Here is a 20597-nt window from a genome sequence, read left to right as displayed (position 1 = left end):
GGAGGTCCAGACAAAGCAAGAGGGAAAATCCTCATTGTTGAAGCTGACGGGATTGTTATGCTATTCTGTTTACTTTGATTTGTTTAGGACATTTTTCATAAGAAAAAGTTTTTTTAAAAAACTTTTATATTAGAAAAGTATATACCTTTTTAAAAATAGCTGTTGTGTTTATCAGTATATGTTAAGTAAGCAGTAGGAACGGAACACTTTTTTTCAACATTATCATCAAATCATTAGTAGACATTTGAGCTTTTGGTCTTTCTCTTCTATGATGTTCTCAGCTAATTAGGAAGTGCATATATATTAAGTACAGATAAAGCACTTTGAAATAACATTTGTCAGTAAACCATAATTTTTATAAGTCAGTAATTTTCATTGTAGCAGTTTTTATCTCTGAGCAAGGAACTCCTTTGTCAGGTGCTTGTGTCTTGAGTGGTGGGGAGCACACGACTGATGAGGGGATGGTGCCTGGGGGACTATGAGGTGGAGCTGGTGTGATTATCTCGGTTGCAGTCTGACGTGAGACATGTTTTTCAGTGCTCAGAGTCATCTCCAGATGTGCACCGCTATCAAAAACACTTCCTTCTGCAGCTCTCTCCCACCCCTGCCTATTGAATGTAGTGAATTAGATGGAGATCTCAATTCGTTACCTATTATCTTTGAAGATAGGTATTTAGATTCAGTTACTGAAGGTAAGTGTAATCTAACTATAATATGTAAGCTATGTGTCATTGGCAGTATATTCTACCTACTATACATAAAGCCATTTCTTAATGTGGGACTTTTTTCCACCTCCAGTTTTATTTATTTTTGAGGATATTAGAAAGTTATAGTCAGAAAAAATAGTCTTAATCACATAAGTTCTTACACCTTGTCTTAAATCTGAATTTCTTTTTCTTTGGATAAAAGACTTAGATGCACCCTGGATGGGAATTCAGAGTCTTCAGAGATCAGAGTCCAGTAGAATGGATAAATGTGAGACTGAAGAAAGTGCTCTAGCTGGACTTTCCAGCCCAGAGTTGAAAGTCAGACCTGCTGGGACCTCCAGTTTTTGGTCTACAGAAGGTGAAAAGCAGCTAACAAAATCTCTAAAAGGAAAGAATGAAGAATCAAATAAATCCAAGGTTAAGGTTACTAAGCTCATGAAAACAATGAAACCTGAAAACACAAAAAAATTAATAAAACAGAACTCTAAGGATTTGGTGGTTTTGGTAGGCTACAAATGCTTGAAAAATACAGCATCAAATGATCTCTTTAAAAGCTTTGAAGGCAACCCTACACATAGTCAGAAGGAAGGTCTGGACCCCACAATATATGGATATAATTTTGATCCAAAGACCTACATCAGACAGACAAGTCAAAAGGAAGCTAGCTATTTGCCAGCTAATACAGAAAGAACTGAACGAAAGTCTCCAGATATTGAAAATATGCAACCAGACCTGTTTGATCCTTTGAACTCTGGCAGCCTAAATGTTTGTGCAAATTTGTCCATTTCAGGTAAACTTGGTATCTCCCAGGATGATAGTGAAATTGCACAAGTGGAACACAGTGTGGCATCCAGAAGCTCATCAGACGATTGCCATGATCGTCAGTCTGCCCCCACTTCAGGAGTTAGGACAATTGAAGTTAAGCCGTGTAATAAAGACTGTTTCAGTGGAGAGAAAGTAACTATTAAAATAGGACCTTGGACAGAGCTTCAACAAGATGAAATATTTGTGGATAATTTACAACTGCCCAACTTTGAGTCCTTAGACTCTAACAGTAAATCTAAACCTATGGAAATAACACTTGAAAAGGAAGCTTTGCAGGAAGCTAAGTGTCGTTCTGTTGGAGAATCGTTAGCTAAGTTAAGAAATAATCAACCTACTTCTACAAGAGAATACCACCTTGTAGTGAGTGGAGATGCCATTAAGTTACCAGACATTAGTGCCACGTGTGCCTCATCTCGGTTCTCAGACTCAGGTGTGGAAAGTGAACCAAGTTCTGTTGCAGCGCATCCAAACCCTGACATAGTCTTTGAAACTGTACCAGGGCAGGGTCTTTACATCAGTGAGAGGTTATTTCCTCAGCTTTTGATGAAGCCTGACTGTAATGTAAAGTTTTCACTAGGCAGTCACTGTACTGAGAGTACAAGTGCTTTCAGTGAGATCCAGTCGTCCTTAACCTCCATAAATTCTCTGCCTTCTGATGACGAGCTGTCACCTGATGAAAATCCTAAGAAATCTGCTGTATCTGAATGTCACCTAAGTGATAGCAAAACTGTGTTAAATCTAGGAACAACTGATGTGCCAAAGTGTGACGATAGGAAAAAGTCAAGTATTATTTTGCAGCAGCAGAGTGTCATATTTTCAGGGCATTCGGACAGTGAAACTATAGAAATACATTCCTTAAATTCAAGCACTAAAGACCCTTTACAATTTGCTTTTTCAGATGAAGATACTTCCAGTGATGTGAAAAATAGTTGCAGCTCCAAACCTAACTTGGACACTGTGTGTAAAGACTCCCAGAGTCCTGATAAATCCAGTGACTCTGTAGGAACCACAGTTCCATTAAGTTCAGAACTGGCTTGTTCAGGCACCCCTTGTGTCATTTCAGGTTCCGTTTCCACCAGGGCAGATAGCAGTGGAGATAGAACTGTGAAAAGAAAAAACAGTGATGCATTAAATCCCAAACAAATGTGTTCAGAAGCCCCTGCAGTTAAAGATGAAACTTACCTGAGTACAGGTGATGCTTTTTCAGCCAGTCCTGATATGGTAAAGCAAGGGCTTGTGGAAAATTATTTTGGCTATCAAAGCAGTACGGATGTTTCTGACATGTGCACTATTAGCTACAGCCATTCAGTTAGCCCTCAGAAAGAAACTTCTGGAAAAGAAATGAGTAGTCCTCAGCGGGATCAGGGTAAAGATGAGGAAGAGGAAGAGCAGGATCAACAAATGGTTCAAAACGGGTATTATGAAGAGGCAGATTACTCCACGCTGGAGGCTGCAGGAGATGCTCACTGTGCAGACGGAGCTGACCTGGGAGAAGAAAAACTTGCCAAGTCTGAAAGACTGGCCAGCGACTATCTGAGGGATGGCATCACCGTGCCTACTGTCTGTACTTCTGGCTGTCTGTCCTTCCCGTCTGCACCACGAGAGTCCCCTTGTGGCGTTAAGTATTCTTCTAAGAGTAAGTGTGACGCTGTTACCAAGCAGCCGAGCAGCGCCTCCCACAGTTGCACCTCATCGCTCTCCTGGTACGAAAACTCGCCAAAGCCTCAGATACAAGCGTAAGTAGTGGAGCGTGACGGCACGTGCTGCCAGAGAGGGAACATGTGTATATCTTTCTCTGGAAACATGCATATTTCACGTTCTCTGACTTCTGTAATACAGAAAGTATTTCTTTGATTAGCTGTCCAAAATGGAGACGTGAACTCAGTATGCTGCCTGAGACAGACCTGTAGGTTCCTGTATGATTGTCCTGTTCTATAGGCTACACATCCCTGAGCCTTCATCAGTAGTTGTGTGGTGAAAGTGTGGAATAGTTGAGCTTAAAACCCTTTTTTCCTCATCATTTCTCCCCCATTTACTCCCAGACAGAAGTTAGGTTTTATAAGGACATCTAGCAATTAAGGACAATATTAGATAATTAGTAGAAACTTCGTCAGCCTACCAGACTCAGATTGCCTCAGCTAAGTCAGTGGTTCCAGAATTGAGATTTAATGGTCCAGTTAAAAAAAAAAACAGAAAAATTTGAAGACGGCATAGATTTACTAGTATGGCACAGTTGTCTACTACCTTACTCCAAATGGAATTGTAATCCCTAGAGTAAAATGTCTAGGTTTGTCTACTGTAGTTTTTTAAGTTCCCAGATTATTCTGATATGTGCACATAAGTGAGATCCATGGCGCCTACAGCTAGTGAACCCACTAAGATGAGAATTTATTGTTATTCAGTCACTCAGCCATGTCCAACTCTTTGTGACCCCACAGACTACACCACGCCAGATTTCCCTGTCCTTCGTGATCTTCCAGAGTTTGCTCAAACTCATGTCCATTGAGTTGGTGATGCCATCCAACCATCTTGTCCTCTGTCGTCCCCTTCTCCCGCCTTCAATCTTTCCCAGCTTCAGATTATTTTCCAGTGAGTTGGCTCTTTGCATCAGGTGGCCTCAATATCAGAGCTTCAGCTTCAACATTAGTCCTCCAAGGAATATTCAGGGTTGATTTCCTTTAGGATTGATTGATTTCACCTCTTGGAAGGGACTGTCAAGAATCTTTTCCAGCACTACAGTTGGAAAGCATCAATTCTTCAGTGCTCAGCCTTCTTTATGGTCCAATTCTCACAGCCATATATGACTTTACAGACCTTAGTCGGCAAAGGGATGTCTTTGCTTCTTAATATTGCTGTCTAGATTTGTCATAGTTTTTCTTCCAAGGAGCAAGCATCTTTTAATTTCATGGCTGCAGTCACCATCTGCAGTGATTTTGGAGCCCAATAAAATAAAGTCTGTCACTGTTTTCATTGTTTCCCCATCTGTTTGCCTTGAAGTGATGGGACTGGATGCCATGATCTTAGTTTTTTGAATGTTGAGTTTTAAGCCAGTTTTTTCACTCTCTTTTGCCTTCATCAAGAGGCTTTTTAGTTCCTCTTCACTTTATGCCGTAAGGGTGATGTCATCGGCATATCTGAGGATATGGATATTTTCCCAGCAATCTTAATTCCAGCTTGTCCTTCATCCAGCCCGGCATTTTGCATGTTGTACTCAGCATAGAAGCTAAATAAGCAGGGTGACAATATATAGCCTTGACATACATCATTCCCAATTTTGAACCAGGTGAGAAGAGCCTACTGAATTATAGTGTGCTAGGAGGGGGCTTCCCTGGTAGCTCAGCAGTGAAGAATCCACTTACCAATGCAGGAGACACAGGTTCAATCCTCGGGTCCAGAAGATCCCCTGGAGAAGGAAATGGCAAACCACTCCAGTATTCCCTGAAAAATCTCATGGACAGAGGAGCCTGGCAGGCTATAGTCCATGGGTTTACAAAGAACTGGACACAAAGTGACTAAACAAGGACAGATGTGCTAGGAAGTTAAAGGTTGTTCCACCTCCTGGCAGCTCAGTCTCTTTCTGAATCAAACATGAAAGCAGTATTCTTCACCTAGTGTGTCCCCCTCAGTTTAGTGTTCAGCAGCTTACTTGAGTTTTACTTTCATCAGCCCAAATGATATAATATTAAAATAGTTCATAATTTTTCATGTTCTCAATCCCCAAGTTGAATAGATATGTTTGTGCCGATTTTATTTAATCACATCCCCCCTTAGTTCTATTCCTTTTTACTGATATTTTTAGAGAAAAATACAAATAATCTACTAAATATAATACCTGCCGTTCTCACCAGTACACTGTGTAGAATAGTGCCTTTTTTCCCATTTATGTAAGATTAAAAAGGAGCAAGAGACTTCCCAGGTAGCTCAGCTGGTAAAGAATTTGCCTGCAACGCAGGAGACCCTGGTTCAAAACTTGGGTCGGGAAGTTCCCCTGGAGGAGGGCATGGCAACCCGCTCCACTATTCTTGCCTGGAGAGTCCTCATGGACAGAGGAGTCTGGCAGGCTATAGTCCATAGGGTCGCAAAGAGTCGGACATGACTGAGTGACTAAGCACATATAGCACAAAAAGGAGGAGGAGGGTAAGATTTGGTCACAGGATCAGCATCAGACTGTTACTCTTTGTGGTACTTCTCCCAGCTTTTCTATGCATACAATATAAAGTTCTGTAAAAAGCATAACTCCATTCCTAATATTTTCTAGTGGATTTCAAATTTAAAAGAATATTTTTAAGTGATGTCAGGGTGTAATTACTCATTATATTTGATCAGAGTATGTACTAAAAAACAGGGATTGAACCCAGGTCTCCTGCATTGCAGGCAGATTCTTTATGAGCTGAGCCACCAGGGAAGCGCTAGTAAAGAAAATCACTGTGTAATTTCTAAATCATTTAGGTGATCCCACATATTTCAGTATTTTAAAATCAAGTATTTCTGGGTTTCCTTTTCTGTAGTTCTCTGAATTCAGCAGATTATCTTTTTGGTTCTAAAAACTGAATGTAATTCTTAGTAAAGAATATCTTTTATAACATTTTGCTCTAGCTTCCTTCAGGCAAAAGATGAATTGAAACAACTTAAACTCCCCGGGTTCATGTACAGCGATGTTCCTCTGCTGGCATCTTCAGTCCCTTATTTTTGTGTGGAGGAGGAGGAGGAGGACCATTGTGAAAATGGAGTGCATCTCATTGTCTGTGTACACGGCCTAGACGGTGTGTAACATCTGTGGATATAACCCATACCAACTCAATATCTTCTTTCCCTAGTAGATCTCGTTTGGTTCTGTTTAATCATTGACCCGAAGAAAGATTTCTAAATTGCTGATATTAATTATTATCTTAAATACATTCTAAAGCAGAGGTATGTTTAATTTTGCTGAGTGTAATATTAGATTTTTTTAAAGCAAATTTTCCTTGGAATTGATATCCACATGCCAACATTTTGCTTATATTAACTTGGGGTTTTTCTGTCTGCTCTCTTACAGTTATTTGCATTAGCTGTCACTCATGGCAATCATTTTGTCTCCCTTTGGTTGTCTTTCTGCTAATGTCTAACTTGGTGCTTTAAACTTTATGGATAAGAAAAATCAATACCTAAGAATAAAAGATTCACTGATTAATTAGGGTATAATTTAAATTCTTAATACCCGTTTTTACTTGCTCTAATTTTAAGACAGCTATTTTGGTTATTCAGCAGCCTATTTTTCTTGGTTAGGAACTGCATTAGAAGATACCAGATATCTCTAGACTAGCAGAGTCAAGTCAAGTGAAGTCACTCAGTCGTATCCGACTCTTTGCGACCCCATAGACTGTAGCCTGCCAGGCTCCTATGTCCATGGGATTTTCCAGGCAAGAATACTGGAGTGGGCTGTGTTATAATGTGATTCTGTAATAGCAAAGTAACAAAAGATTTTATAGATTATAAAAATGCTGCAGTGAAGTCTCCCAGTCGTGTCCGATTCTTTGCGACTCCATAGACTCCTGCCAGGCTCCTCTGTCCATGGGATTTTCCAGGCCAGAATACTGGAGTGGGTTGCCATTTCCTTCTCCAGGGGATCTTCCCAACACAGGGATCCAACTCCAGTCTCCCTCACTGCAGGCAGACTCTTTACTGTCTGACCACCATAGGTCTAAACTAGTAAATTCTCATTAAATTGGATATTTTTAATTAAAAAAAAAACTGCAACCCAAGAAATAAAATGCCTCAAATACTAACCTCTTTCCTTCCCCTGATAAAATTTGCAAAGAATTATCCTCCAAGAAAAGTTTCTTGGCTTAATAGAATCTCTGATATAGTCCTCTTTGAAATTTCCAAGAAACACTACCCCATGTTATAGAAATTGGTCCAGAATAATAGGAAAAAAGATGGAATGGAGCCTATTTTATTCCTTGAGGTTAACCTAACCTTGTTATTAAATCCGAAAAAGATGTAACACTGACACTCCAAAAAAAGTGGAGTAATCTAACATAAATATACTTAATGAGACTCTAGTAACATTGTAGAAAAATGAATTCATTAATTGATTAAATGTCTCCCAAAACCCTCCAGCAAATGGATCAATATATTAAAGTAGCTACAGCAAATAGAACTTAATTCCCAGAATGCAGATAGGTAAATATAAAGAAATTTGTTAATAAAATATACTATATTAGTAAATCAAGTAATATAAAATTCAATATTCATTTCCAGTTATGACAAGTAAGCATCAAACTTTAAACCTTAAATAGCACTAGTCTAATTCATTAATGTAATTAAGGATATATACTTACAGCTCATGGGAAACATATACCTAGTAGTGAGATGCTAGAGACATTTCTTTTAAAAATCAGAAATAAAACAGTTAATACTGTCTGTTCATGACATAGCTAAAAAGAGGGATAAAGTAAAAATTCAGCAATTGATAATATGTGTATATTCCTGAGTAAGCCAAAAGAATTAACTGAAAAGCCACTAAACTAATTTTTAAAGGTACTAATTATTTATATTTATGTATGATAGCTATTAAAATATTTTATATTTATATCTATCTTTTAAGTTAGTAATTAAACTACTTTAGATTATTTAAATGGATTTTTATTTCTGTTTGTCTGACCTAGTACTGCCAAAGAAAAAGTCAACAGATTAAATCGAAAATGCACTCAAGTTTGGTTAAATGCTCATACAGAGAGTGATGGTGACGAGTTGGTCAGTTGGTCACTCACAGTTGCCATTGCCAGTGGTCAGCACAGCATGTGCTGACATTGGGCCAGACACAGGGGGAGCCGGAGTGGGCATGAGGGGTTGATAGCATCGTACATCCAGACCTCTGAAGACACAGGCTGTTGGCGGACATTGTCTGCTGATGGTGATCAGCCGTGACATGAACACAGTGGGTTCTGGTGCACAGGGCCTTGTCTCTTCACAGCTGACTTAGGCCCTCCTCTTATCCTCAGAATGGTTAGCAGCCTGTGAGGATGTGTGCTGCACCTTTTTCTTTATCTTGTCCTTTAGACAGACTTTTTGTTTTCTTCATTTTCTAGGTAACAGTGCAGATCTCCGATTAGTAAAAACTTACATTGAACTTGGGCTGCCTGGGGAAAGAATTGATTTTCTTATGTCTGAAAGAAATCAGGTACAGTATGGCTGTGTTTTCAGTGAAAGCATACATGTTTCTACCAGTTTCTACCTAAATATTGCTTACTGCAAAATGTCTGTAGTAGTAGAAATAAGTTTTCTGATTTCTATAAAATTTAACATTCATGCATATCTTAAGGAATTTGAAATGATTTATAACTCAGTTTTTGAGCTCTTTACATATGCAAAATTTCTAGTATTTCATATTTCTATGCAAATAATTCATTAATTAAACCATTTAAAATAACCTTATGTTCAGTTCTGTTAGTGGGCTAAACAGTCTAAACAAAGTATTAATGAGAAAACTGAGCCTTTTTTCCTGGAAATTCACTGCTTGTTCATTTTAGTATAATGAATATTATATTGACTAACTTCTCTAAAAAAAACTGGTGTTTAACATATTTTCAGTACCCAAATTAAAGGTAATGTTTATATTCAGTTTTTCCTGTGTATATAATGTGTATGTTTTGCTTTTGTTTAGAATGATACTTTTGCTGATTTTGATAGCATGACTGATCGCCTTCTGGATGAGATAATACAATATATTCAGATATATAGTCTAACAGTCTCAAAAATAAGGTAACTTTTCTAATTTACGTAACTTACTTTTATGTCTTTATGAATTATAGAAAAATTACACACAGTCTGGAAATTTTTTGTCCTATTCTAAAATATAGTAGACAGCAATTCAAATAAATATAAAGAGAAAAAAATTAAAAGATTTTAGGGAAATAACTACATATTGTATAGTTCTGTTTATGTGAATTGGCCAGAATTGGCAGCATTATAGAGAGAGAAGTAGATTAGTGATTACTTAGGACTGAGGGAGAAGGAGATGGGGGCCGATGATAAGTAAAGAATGTAGGGTTTCCTTTAAAGGTAGTGGAATGTTCTAAAATTTTTTATAGTGATGCTGCACTACTCTGTAAATACACTAAAAACCATTGAATTTTACACTTTCAGTGGGTGAATTGTACAGTGTATGAATTATATCTCAATAAAACTGCTCCCAAAAAGAAAAGTTGTAGGGAGATATATGTAAAGAAATGAAACTGTAAGAATATTTTCAGTGTCATGACTATACTTTGAGAGTACCCAAGCAACAGATGATGATTAAACCAGTATGTCTCATTCTTTAATCACATGTTGTAAGTAGAAATGAGAGAGAGAAAAGTGATTGTTTCTTCTATTCCAGTAAGAAATAAAGAAAAAACTAAAAGTAATCTTCTTGACTCAAAAGAGTAGAATAAGCTGATGGTTGTCATATCCCAGGTAGGTGGGAGGAGGAGGCTAGCTCTTTATACTATAGGCCTTTGTTCAGTCCATTTGCAGTTAGTATAGAATAGGGACAAAGAGCAGAGAGAAGCAGGCTTTTATCTGAAGTCGTTTTAAAAAAATGTTTCTGTTAGAATATGGTGGGAATTGTGAGTATGTTGTCAGGGGTAGGGGAGAAGAGATTTTTTTCTAATTTTGTCATTTGTGGATTTTCATTTGTTTGCTAAATTTTCTGTAGTCATCTTGTATTCCTTTTATTAATTTGTTATTTTATGATGCGAAAGTAAGTCTGTTGTTTCAGTTTTTTTAATTCATCCATAAGAGTATGCCTCTTTTAGATTAGATTGTCAGTTATAGTGAGCCATAAAATCCAGAAGCTTGATCTAGCTGATTGACAACCATTTGATATCAGACTTGCCTTCCCAGCTTCAGGAAATTTGTCAGCTCCTCCCTAGTCGTTGTCTACGACCCGTTGCTGAGAGCTCTCAGGCTCTCTTCTTTCACTGTTAATTGTCCCCAGGGATTCATGTACTGTCTATTGTAAAATAATGGGAAGCAGAAAAGGCTGTTTTGATTTAAGCTATTCCTTAGTAAAGATGAAATCCTCTGTATTAGTTATAATTTTGGTATAATCTTATACGTAAGTAGGAAAATGCATGTATATTTCATGTGTCTTGAAATGCATTCAGTCAAAGAACTCCCCCAATGTGGAGTGTGGACCAAAAATAAGAGAAATGGAGATGTAAAGTCTAAATCATCCTCACTGATACGATTTCATTATTTTGTTTTAAATCATGACTTTTGTTCAGTTCAGTCGCTCAGTCGTGTCCGACTCTTTGCGACCCCATGAATTGCAGCACACCAGGCCTCCCTGTCCATCACCAACTCCCGGAGTCCACCCAAACTCATGTCCATTGAGTCAGTGATGCCATCCAACCATCTTATCCTCTGTCGTCCCCTTCTCCTACCCTCAATCTTTCCCAGCATCAGGGTCTTTTCAAATGAGTCAGCTCTTCGCATCAGGTGGCCAAAGTATTGGAGTTTCAGCTTCAGCATCAGTCCTTCCAATGAACACCCAGGACTGATCTCCTTTAGAATGGACTGGTTGGATCTTCTTGCAGTCCAAGGGACTCTCAAGAGTCTTCTCTAACATCACAGTTCAAAAGCATCAATTCTTCTGCACTCAGCTTTCTTTATAGTCCAACTCTCAAATCCATACACGACCACTGGAAAAACCATAGCCTTGACCAGACGGACCTTTGTTGACAAAGTAACGTCTCTGCTTTTTAATATGCTGTCTAGGTTGGTCATAACTTTCCTTCCAAGGAGTAAGCGTCTTTTAATTTCATGGCTGCAGCCACCATCTGCAGTGATTTTGGAGCCCCCCCAAAAATAAAGTCTGACACTGTTTCCACTGGTTCCCCATCTATTTCCCATGAAGTGATGGGACCAGATGCCATGATCTTAGTGTTCTGAATGTTGAGCTTTAAGCCAACTTTTTCACTCTCCTCTTTCATTTTCATCAAGAGGCTCTTTAGTTCTTCACTTTCTGCCATAAGGGTGGTATCATCTGCATATCTGAGGTTATTGATATTTCTCCTGGCAATCTTGATTCCAGCTTGTGCTTCCTCCAGCCCAGCGTTTCTCATGATGTATTCTGCATTTAAGTTAAATAAGCAGGGTGACAATATACAGCCTTGACATACTCCTTTTCCTATTTGGAAACAGTCTGTTGTTCATGTCCAGTTCTAACTGTTGCTTCCTGACCTGCACATAGGTTTCTCAAGAGGCAGGTCAGGTGGTCTGGTATTCCCATCTCTTTCAGAATTTTCCACAGTTTATTGTAATTGCTGTGTATGCTTAAAAAGGAAAATTTATCATGTAGTCAATGTATTATTACTTTTTAAATATATTTCTAAGCAGTTGCAAACTAGGAGTAAAAATTTTCTGGTAAGTAATATCTTTTTTCTATAGATTAAATATATAAATTATATAAGCATAGGAATTTTCTGCTACGTTCTCACATTTTTTTCCTATAAAATGTAGTTACATCATTTCAGAATATCAAATCATATTTTTAAAACATATTAGAAAATTTTATATTCTTAGTATTTCACATCTTTGTATAGTGATAGCAGCTTTGACTTTTGTTTTTAAAACTAATACTATGGGAGAAATGTCATTTTTTTTTCTCTTATAGCTTTATTGGACATTCGTTGGGCAATTTAATAATCCGTTCAGTGCTTACAAGACCACGGTTTAAATATTACCTCAGCAGGCTTCATACCTTTCTTTCACTTTCTGGACCTCACCTTGGTACACTCTACAATAGCAGTGCTCTTGTTAATACAGGTAACAACTTTTATTGTTCAGTATAAAAAATATGGCCTGGGGAGATTTAAATCCAAATTTAATATTTTCTGTTGTTTATTTTAGAGCCAACTTGTCACATACTTAGAATTTCATAAAAGATGCAGCTATTTTTCTATTTTATCATGCATAAGAAATAAGCTGATAAAACTCATTTCAAAAAATGACATTCTATTGAGATATTTGTCAAGCCATAGGAGCATTTTTTTTCTCTTGTTTTCATTACGCATTTATTTTCAGTAAATGTTAGTATTATAAACAGATTATTCTGTTATTCTGTTAGTTGAACAGATAACAAATATCTATAATTAACATATTATAAAGTTATAAAATATTTTATATAGAATGTTAACTCTGATTTTGACTTGATAACAGTAAAGGAATATTATGAGAAAATAAATTCTAAACTTTTTAAAATAAAAATTAAGACCTCAATTTTAATTAGAATAAATATTCTCATTAAAAAGATCTTGTACTTGATTTACGCTTATTTGGCTTTGTTTTTCCCTTAGAATTTTTAAATGGCTTTTCTAGTATAGTCAATTGATTCTCATTGAAAGAATATATTAGGTTTCATCCTGACTTTCTTTCCTCAAGCCTTTGAGACTCCTATTTCTATTTTCTCCTCTACTTCTTTCAACGACAGATAAATGACAACATTTTCATTTGAATCTCATTTTGAAGGGTGGTTTTCAAAATCTGGCTTGTTCTAGATTTTTACAGTTTCAAAAGAGGGCAAGAGAAAAAAAATGAAACATATAAATAATATAAAGTAGAATCCAGCATGAATAATATGCAGTGCTTTAAATTTATTTCCTTTAAATTTATTCCTTCACTAAACTTTTCCCCAGATAGGATTGTAGTTAGCAGCTTTAATCAATTAAAAGGTTTTTTCCTCTTTTCTTTGTTCACCTCAGTAATGTTAGAATCAACAAAAGTACAAATGAATAGTCTGTAGTCTTAAAAACCAGCTCCAGGGTGATTGAGGTTTTACTTACGGGGAAGATGCACTTAAATACAGGAAATTGGACTTCCGTGATGGTCTGGTGGTTAAGAGTCTGCCTGCCAATGCAGGGCACACCTGTTCGATCCCTGGTCCAGGAAGATCCCACATGCCACAGAGCAACTAAACCCATGTGCCACAGCTACTGAGCCCATGCTGTAGTGCCTGCATGTGTCAACGAAAAGTACCCCTCACCAGCCACAACAATAGAGAGCCCGTTCACAGCAACGAAGACCCAGCACAGCCAAAAATAAATAAATACATAAATATTTTAAAATAAACACAGGAAACTGATAATATAAAGAAATACAATTAAATATGAAAATTTAATTATAATCTGTGTTATTAGAAAACATCATCTAATTGCTGATCCCAGGACTGAGCTGTGGTTGCTGTAAAGCCTTGGTGCTCAGGCATGTGGCGCTACGACTGTGTTTGAAGTTTTATCCCCCTTCACTTCATCTTAATTTGAACGAGTATATCTAAAGGTGTAATATCCCCAGATTTGTTCTACAGAGACCATTACCTGTTTAATTAGTAAATGAGATAGAAATAGCAAGCCTTCTGTCAACCATTAAAACCTTCTGTCAACCATTAACCCATTGTTAACCTCAGTGTGTTTGTGTTTGTTTATTATTAGAAAATGGAAATATTTTGCAAATACATTTTTTATTCACCAACTAAATGCTAATTCGAGGAATATCATTTTAAAGTGAAATATGTATATTAAAATTAACCTTGTTATATGGTACTATATTTTCCAGTTTATAACTCTCAAATATCTCATACCATTAATAACTTTCTAGGTCTGTGGTTTATGCAGAAATGGAAAAAATCAGGTTCTCTTTTACAATTGACATGTCGTGATCATTCAGACCCTCGCCAAACTTTCTTATACAAGCTTAGTAATAAAGCAGGTAAGTATATAGTAACAGTTTTAAAAATATGCACTTGAAAACCTGTTTTAAAATAAACCTTTAGCAAATAAGTTAACATGTGTTTCTGGTGATTAAAAAACTATCAATTGGTTGTTAATTTCTTAATGAAATCAACTCACAAAAGCAAACAATTGATAGGATGATTTAATTTTTATATGATTGTATTTATTTCTTGTGCATTGCACAGCTAGTCTGAGATTATCCTAAAAATTTTAGCATTTATAATTCATACCATGAGTTAGTTTTTGAACTAGGTTCATGTGCTTCTAGGTGCCCCCAACCCCAATCTTCAGCCCTTGTTTTAAACTGCCACATATTTTTTTACTTTATTATTATAAGTATTTCTGGAAAATGTGAGAAACTGATAGCTACCCACTCCAGTATTCTCTGGTCTTCCCCAGTGGCTCGGATGGTAAAGAATCTACCTGCAATGCATGAGACCTGGGTTTGATCCCTGAGTCAGGTAGATCCCCTGGAGAAGGAAATGGCAACTCATTCCAGTATTCTTGCCTGGAGTATTCCATGGATAGAGGCTACAGTCTATGGGGTCACAAAGAGTCAGACACGAGTACGCAACTAACATTTTCACTTTCAAACTATTAGTAGTTATTCCTTCTACAAATTCTGGCCACTGGATGAATCTGGTTAGTCATCTCTCATTAAGAGAGAAAGAAAGTGAAAGTCGCTCAGTTGTATCAACTCTTTGTGATCCCATGGACTATACAGTCCTTGGAATTTTCCAGGCCAGAATACTGGAGTGGGTAGCCTTTTCTTTCTCCAGGGGATCTTCCCAACCCAGGGATTGAACTCAGGTCTCCCACATTGCAAGTGGATTCTTTACCAGCTGAGCCATAAGGGAAGCCCAAGAATACTGGAGTGGTCCCTTCTTCAGTGGATCTTCCTAACCCAGGAATCAAACCAGGGTCTCCTGCATTGCAGGCAGATTCTTTACCAACTGAGCTATCAGGGGGCATTAACTAGTTATTAAATATGTTCCCTATCTTGCATGAATATTCTAAACTTTTACTCCCAAAAGTCCCCAGCTGGTCTCTCCCCATCCAGTCTCACTCTCTCTTAAGTGACCTCACCTCTGACCTTTCGTCTCTCCCTGGCTTATCCTCGTACTCGTGTGTTCCCGGCACGCTCTTTCCACTGTGTCCTTTGAAATCTCCATTTGCGGAGAACAGACTGCATTCATCTGTGTCTTCTGCACAGACCGTGATCTCTGCTTCCTGCAGAAAGGTCCCCAGCCCACAGTCCCCAGCTCCCTGCTCCCCCTGGTGACCGAGCAGAGGAGTGGCCCACTTTTTTGCTGAAAGGCTGGACAGTACACATTTTGGCTTGTAGTCCGTGGGGTCTCAGTTGCAACAACTTAGCATAGCGTTGTAGCACAAAAATAGCTATAGCCAACACATGAGCTGATGAGTGTGGCTACATTTCAAACAAATTTTGTTTATGAAAAAAGTAAAAAGGCAGCAGTCCAGATCACACAGGCCACACTGTACCACCTTTGTTGTAGAAGCAGCTGGACTTCTGATTTCTTGTTACTGAGGCCCACCTGGACGGGGAGTGCGTCCTCTTGCTCTCCATCCCAGCACAGCAGTTATTCCTCCACCGTCACATGAAACTGCTTCCTGTGAGGCTTATCCCACCCAGGCTCCGCTGCCTTCTTAAGTTATGATGACCTCCTGCCTGGTCCCTCCTTGCATGGTCATTGAGAACTTTGATAGGAGTTCATTGACAAATATTTACTGCACAGTTATGCTTTAGGAAAATATATTTTCAGGATCTTAATATGCTTAATCCTGGCATCAATTTGGTAATTCCACAAGCAGCTCTTTAAATGGTTTATCAAGCATTAAAGAGCCTTTCTCAACTCTAGTAACGTTCCATTCCACTCCACTGTGAAACCACACGTGGCTACACTCTACCCTGAAATTTCAACCAGTTTTTCGTTCTGTCGCTGTAATACCCTGTCTTGTTTGAACACACTCTTCCTTTGCTGTAGTCACGTCATGCATATTTGTGCTTCCCACGTTCCCTGCTTTTTCTACCACCATTCCTCCCTGTGACTGCACATCTTTGCAGAACTAATCGTCTTCATTCTCTGAAATTATAGTCCACACCATCACCTATCCAGAGCTTCCTTGATGCCTTGTCTGATTTAATGTTCCTTCCCTGGTGGCTCACATGGTGAAGAATCGGTCAGCAATGCAGGAGACCCAGGTTCAATCCCTGGATTAGGAAAATCCCCTGGAGAAGGGAATGGCAACCCATTCCAGTATTCTTGCTTTGAGAATTCCATGGACAGAGGAGCTTGGTGGCCTAAAGTCTATGGAGTCGCAGAGAGTCACGCACAACTCGTACCCAGTTTATATACCTTCATATCCTGAGTCTTCTGTCTCTGGACAGCCCTCATTCCAGTCCTCATTTACCTGATTGATAGATGTCTGTGCTTACATTTCAAACTAAATGTGTCTGAAATTGAATTGTTTTCTTCTGCTGCTTCCTCTTCTTTCAACCTTTTCTAAATGGTACTTGTCCTCTGGATGACTTGGTGTGAAACATCTCAGTGTCATCTGTGGTGGATCCTACTTCTTTGTGTTTACCACATCCCGAGTTGTGTCATCTGTGAGCTGCTCTAACGTTACATATGTACCGCTTTTATTATACTCATTATAGCTTATCTCATGTCAGTCATCTTTATGTCTCTTGGCCTTTTTTCCCTGAGTAGGATCTGTCATGACAACCCTTTCCCACCCCCCCCCCCACATGTGCCCTCAATACTACTTACAGTACCCTCAAGAACCACTTAGCATAGTTCTTCCCAGTAGGGTGTTGGCTACAAAGCCATTAAATCAGTGATCTTTTCAATGTTATGTTCAGTATCCAAAAGCAGGTCAAATATTGTATGGTAAGCTGAAAATCAAACCCATGTTTCTTAAGTAAGTTAAACTAGTAAACTTAAGCCCTAGCCTTTTAAATCTATTTTTCATCTTCATCCCTATCACCATGTCCTCTTCCTGCTCTTGAAACATCTGATATGAACACCAGGCAGATTTAGTCATTGAATACAGCCCACTTCATTTGAGTCTTATTTTATCCTTTTCAGGATTCTGCCTTAAATATTGTTATGAATATGAGGAAGATAATTGGAAATGGTTATTTCATGTGTTATTGGTTATTAGAATCCGTGAAAGATTGTTTTTTCAGTGAAGTTTTATGATTTTGTTTCTAAGGGTACAAAGTAACGAGTTATTCACAGTATACAGAAATATATGCTTGATTCACAAAATCACAAGATATTCTTACAAGATCACATAGTTCTCATGTGGAAAAACTTAGACTGACTAGAACCGTTGTGTGTAGCTATGGAGTTTGTCCTACTGCTGCTGACAAGGTTTGTTGTTCAGTCACTAAGCCGTGTCTGACTCTTTGTGACCTCATGGACTGCAGCATGCCAGGCTCCTCTGTCCTCCACTGTCTGCTGAGGTGTTTGCTCAAATTCATGTCCATTGAGACAGTTGGTCTCTCTACCCATCTCATCCTCTCCTGCCCACTTCTCCTTTGACCTTCGATCTTTCCTAGCATCAGAGTCTTTTCCAATGAGTTGGCTCAGGTGGCCAAAGTATTGGAACTTTAGCTTCAGCATCAGTCCTTCTAGTGAATATTCAGAGTTGATTGACTGGTTTGATCTCCTTGCTGTCCAAGGGACTGTCAAGAGTTTTTTCCAGCACCGCAGTTTGAAAGTATCAATTCTTCGGCACTCAGCCTTCTTTATGGTCCAGCTCTCACATCAGTACATGACTACTGGAAAAACCATAGCTTTAACTGTATGGACCTTTATTGGAAAAGGGATGTCTCTGCTTTTTAATACACTGTCTAGGTTTGTCATAGTTTTCCTTCCAAGGAGCAAGAGTCTTTTAATTTCATGGCTGCAGTCACCATCCACAGTGATTTTTGAGCCCAAGAAAATAGTCTGTCACTGCTTCTGCTTTTTCCCCTTCTATTTGTCGTGAAGTGATGGAACAAGATAGGAAATATATGAAAGGCAAAACTGAATGTAAATGTTCCCTGGGGTCTGTGTATTTATACTGCATTTTACAAAGTAACATGTAATTAGCAATAGTAATAACAGCAGGGCTTCCCCTGTGGCTCAGCAGTAAAAAATCTGGCTACAGTGCAGGAGATGCAAGTACAATCCCTGTGTTGGGAAGATCCCCTCAAGAAGAAAATGGCAACCCACTCTAGTGTTTTTGCCTGAGAAATCCCATAGATACAAGAGCCTGATGGCCTCGGTCCATGGGGTCACAAAAGAGTTGGACACAACTTAGTGAAAACAAGAACAATAATAGCAACATAAGAAAAACACAAGAGAGAGTATAACTGTAAAATTTTACTGTAAACATTCTGTAACCTATAGCATTCCCCTCTGAAAAGATATTTACATTACTTCATAATTATTTGTAGATCTGAATAGATCTTTTGCACTTCAATTCTTTTATAAGAATTAGTTATAATTTTGCTTACAAGTTACTGATTTATTATTTGCCTTATAATGTGTGGCAGGACTTTCATCTCCCCTCTGGTTGTACCAGCACTGTTTAGGAGCCAAACTTCGAAAGCACACGTAGATTCTAATTTTAGCAGAAACACTGACAAGTTTACTTAATCTAAATAACATTCAGTTTTTCCAGTGGTGCAGTGGGAATAATACTGTCGTTCTCACAAGACTGTTAAAGGTTAAACAAGATAATTCATGTAAAATAATCAGCATTCTGAATAATACAAAACTTAGTAAATATTAATTAGTAAAAACACCTCTACATTAAGAGGTGCCTGAACTAAAATAGTATTATGGATTGACAAATTGTTTGGGGAGTTTTTTTAGCAGAACTGTCAATATTGCTAGCTATAATTATAATTATTCAAATGCCTTATTAAAGTACTAGCATGTCATACCTGTGAATGTGTTTAACTTTGTGATGTAGGAGCCCCGTTGCCCCCTTTGCAGCTGAGACACAGACACGAGAAGTGGCCTAGCACCTGCTGCTGCACACCACCCAGTAGCAGCCCACATGGCCGGAGCAGGCATGCTAAGCCAGGAATGTGTGCTTTCAAAAGTTTGAGAAGGTTTTTCTAATTTTAGTTTTAAATATCAACAAATATTCATTAATTGATTTTAACTTATAATATTGTCATAGGAGTTGGAGAAAGTCTCTCCGAGCTATGTTCCCCCCCCCCTTTTTTTTGATCATCTCGATGAAATACGAGTAGTCAATTCCTAGGAAACCTCTACACCTGTATATGTACATATAATTATTTATTCACAAGATAGAAATAGATGGGTTCACGTCAGAAACTTTAGGTAAATATTAATAAGACAGGAAAACAGAGAGCAGCATGTACTTAACTGATTTACTTAGCCAGTATGCCATTCTCAGGTATTTTTAAACAGGAGCCCTGGTGATAACTGTTCTGTTATACTTTACTTTGCTAAAGCTAAATACAAAGTCTCGGATGCCTTGGTCCGATTATTGCTTCTGTTTCTTCTGAATGGCCAGTTTCCTGTTCTTTTGAGAAAGCCTAAAATCACCTGTCTAAAGCAAAATCAGACTCCTACCCTCTTCCCTTTTTTATTTAAGCAAGGCTTCCCCCGTGGGTCTTCATTTTGAAACAGTCTTTTTATCTCTGCAACATATCATTGGGTAATAACTTTCCTTAATCAAAAGCTAGAACTAGAGCAATGTGGAAGGTAAACTGTAGATTAGGTGACAGTGGTACTGAATGGTCAGCATCACAGAGAAAGAAGAGTCGGGATGGTCCCAGCATTCCGTGATGAGGCCTCAAAAATAGCCAAAGAACAAACAATCCATTGTTAGAATTTCAGAAATAAAATATCCTTATTTTAAGATCTTCCTAAATACATCTGCTTAGACTCTCTTTACCAGCTGTTGAATTCTGACAAATAAAATGTAACAATTCAAGAAGTCTCTTGCAGTACCACTTTGACACAAAATAATTTTTTCTTACAGCAGATTACAGAGACGTTTAATAATAGGTATGATTTGATTTATAATTAACATTAGTATTTTGTTTCTGAAAGTATAGGAAAGCATCAGTATCAACTCACATTTTAAGAAGCGAATTCTTTCAAATGTGTTTAAAATAAATGAGTAAAAATAAGAACAGTTTAATACTGTGTAGAATATGTCCCTTTAGAAAGCATAGGATTTCTCAACCTCTCAGCACTTTGGATATTCTGGGCGGAATGTTCTTTGTTGTCAGTCTGTCCTGTGTTTTGTAGGACGTTTA

At 38.0% G+C, this 20597-nt stretch overlaps 1 protein-coding gene across 7 annotated transcripts in view; it reads left to right on the top strand.

The window, feature by feature from the left end:
• The window catches only part of FAM135A (family with sequence similarity 135 member A), a 132788-nt gene that overhangs the window by 101163 nt on the left and 11028 nt on the right, over positions 1 to 20597 (top strand). For 3 of the 7 annotated variants that reach the window (XM_068983393.1, XM_068983392.1, XM_068983391.1), the window contains 7 exons: positions 538 to 692; positions 1498 to 3268; positions 6129 to 6295; positions 8603 to 8694; positions 9178 to 9275; positions 12172 to 12323; positions 14151 to 14261. In XM_068983393.1, coding sequence (XP_068839494.1) covers positions 538 to 692; positions 1498 to 3268; positions 6129 to 6295; positions 8603 to 8694; positions 9178 to 9275; positions 12172 to 12323; positions 14151 to 14261 — 2546 coding nt within the window. Of the gene's footprint in view, positions 1 to 537; positions 693 to 909; positions 3269 to 6128; positions 6296 to 8602; positions 8695 to 9177; positions 9276 to 12171; positions 12324 to 14150; positions 14262 to 20597 lie in introns of all 7 variants that reach the window. The other 4 variants (XM_068983395.1, XM_068983394.1, XM_068983390.1 and 1 more) reach the window with 2 other exon arrangements.

The sequence above is a fragment of the Capricornis sumatraensis genome, chromosome 11 (genome assembly GCF_032405125.1).
Source record: "Capricornis sumatraensis isolate serow.1 chromosome 11, serow.2, whole genome shotgun sequence".
NCBI lineage: Eukaryota > Metazoa > Chordata > Mammalia > Artiodactyla > Bovidae > Capricornis > Capricornis sumatraensis.
Note: the sequence above shows the minus strand (reverse complement) of the source record. Positions and strands in the feature narration are given on the sequence as shown.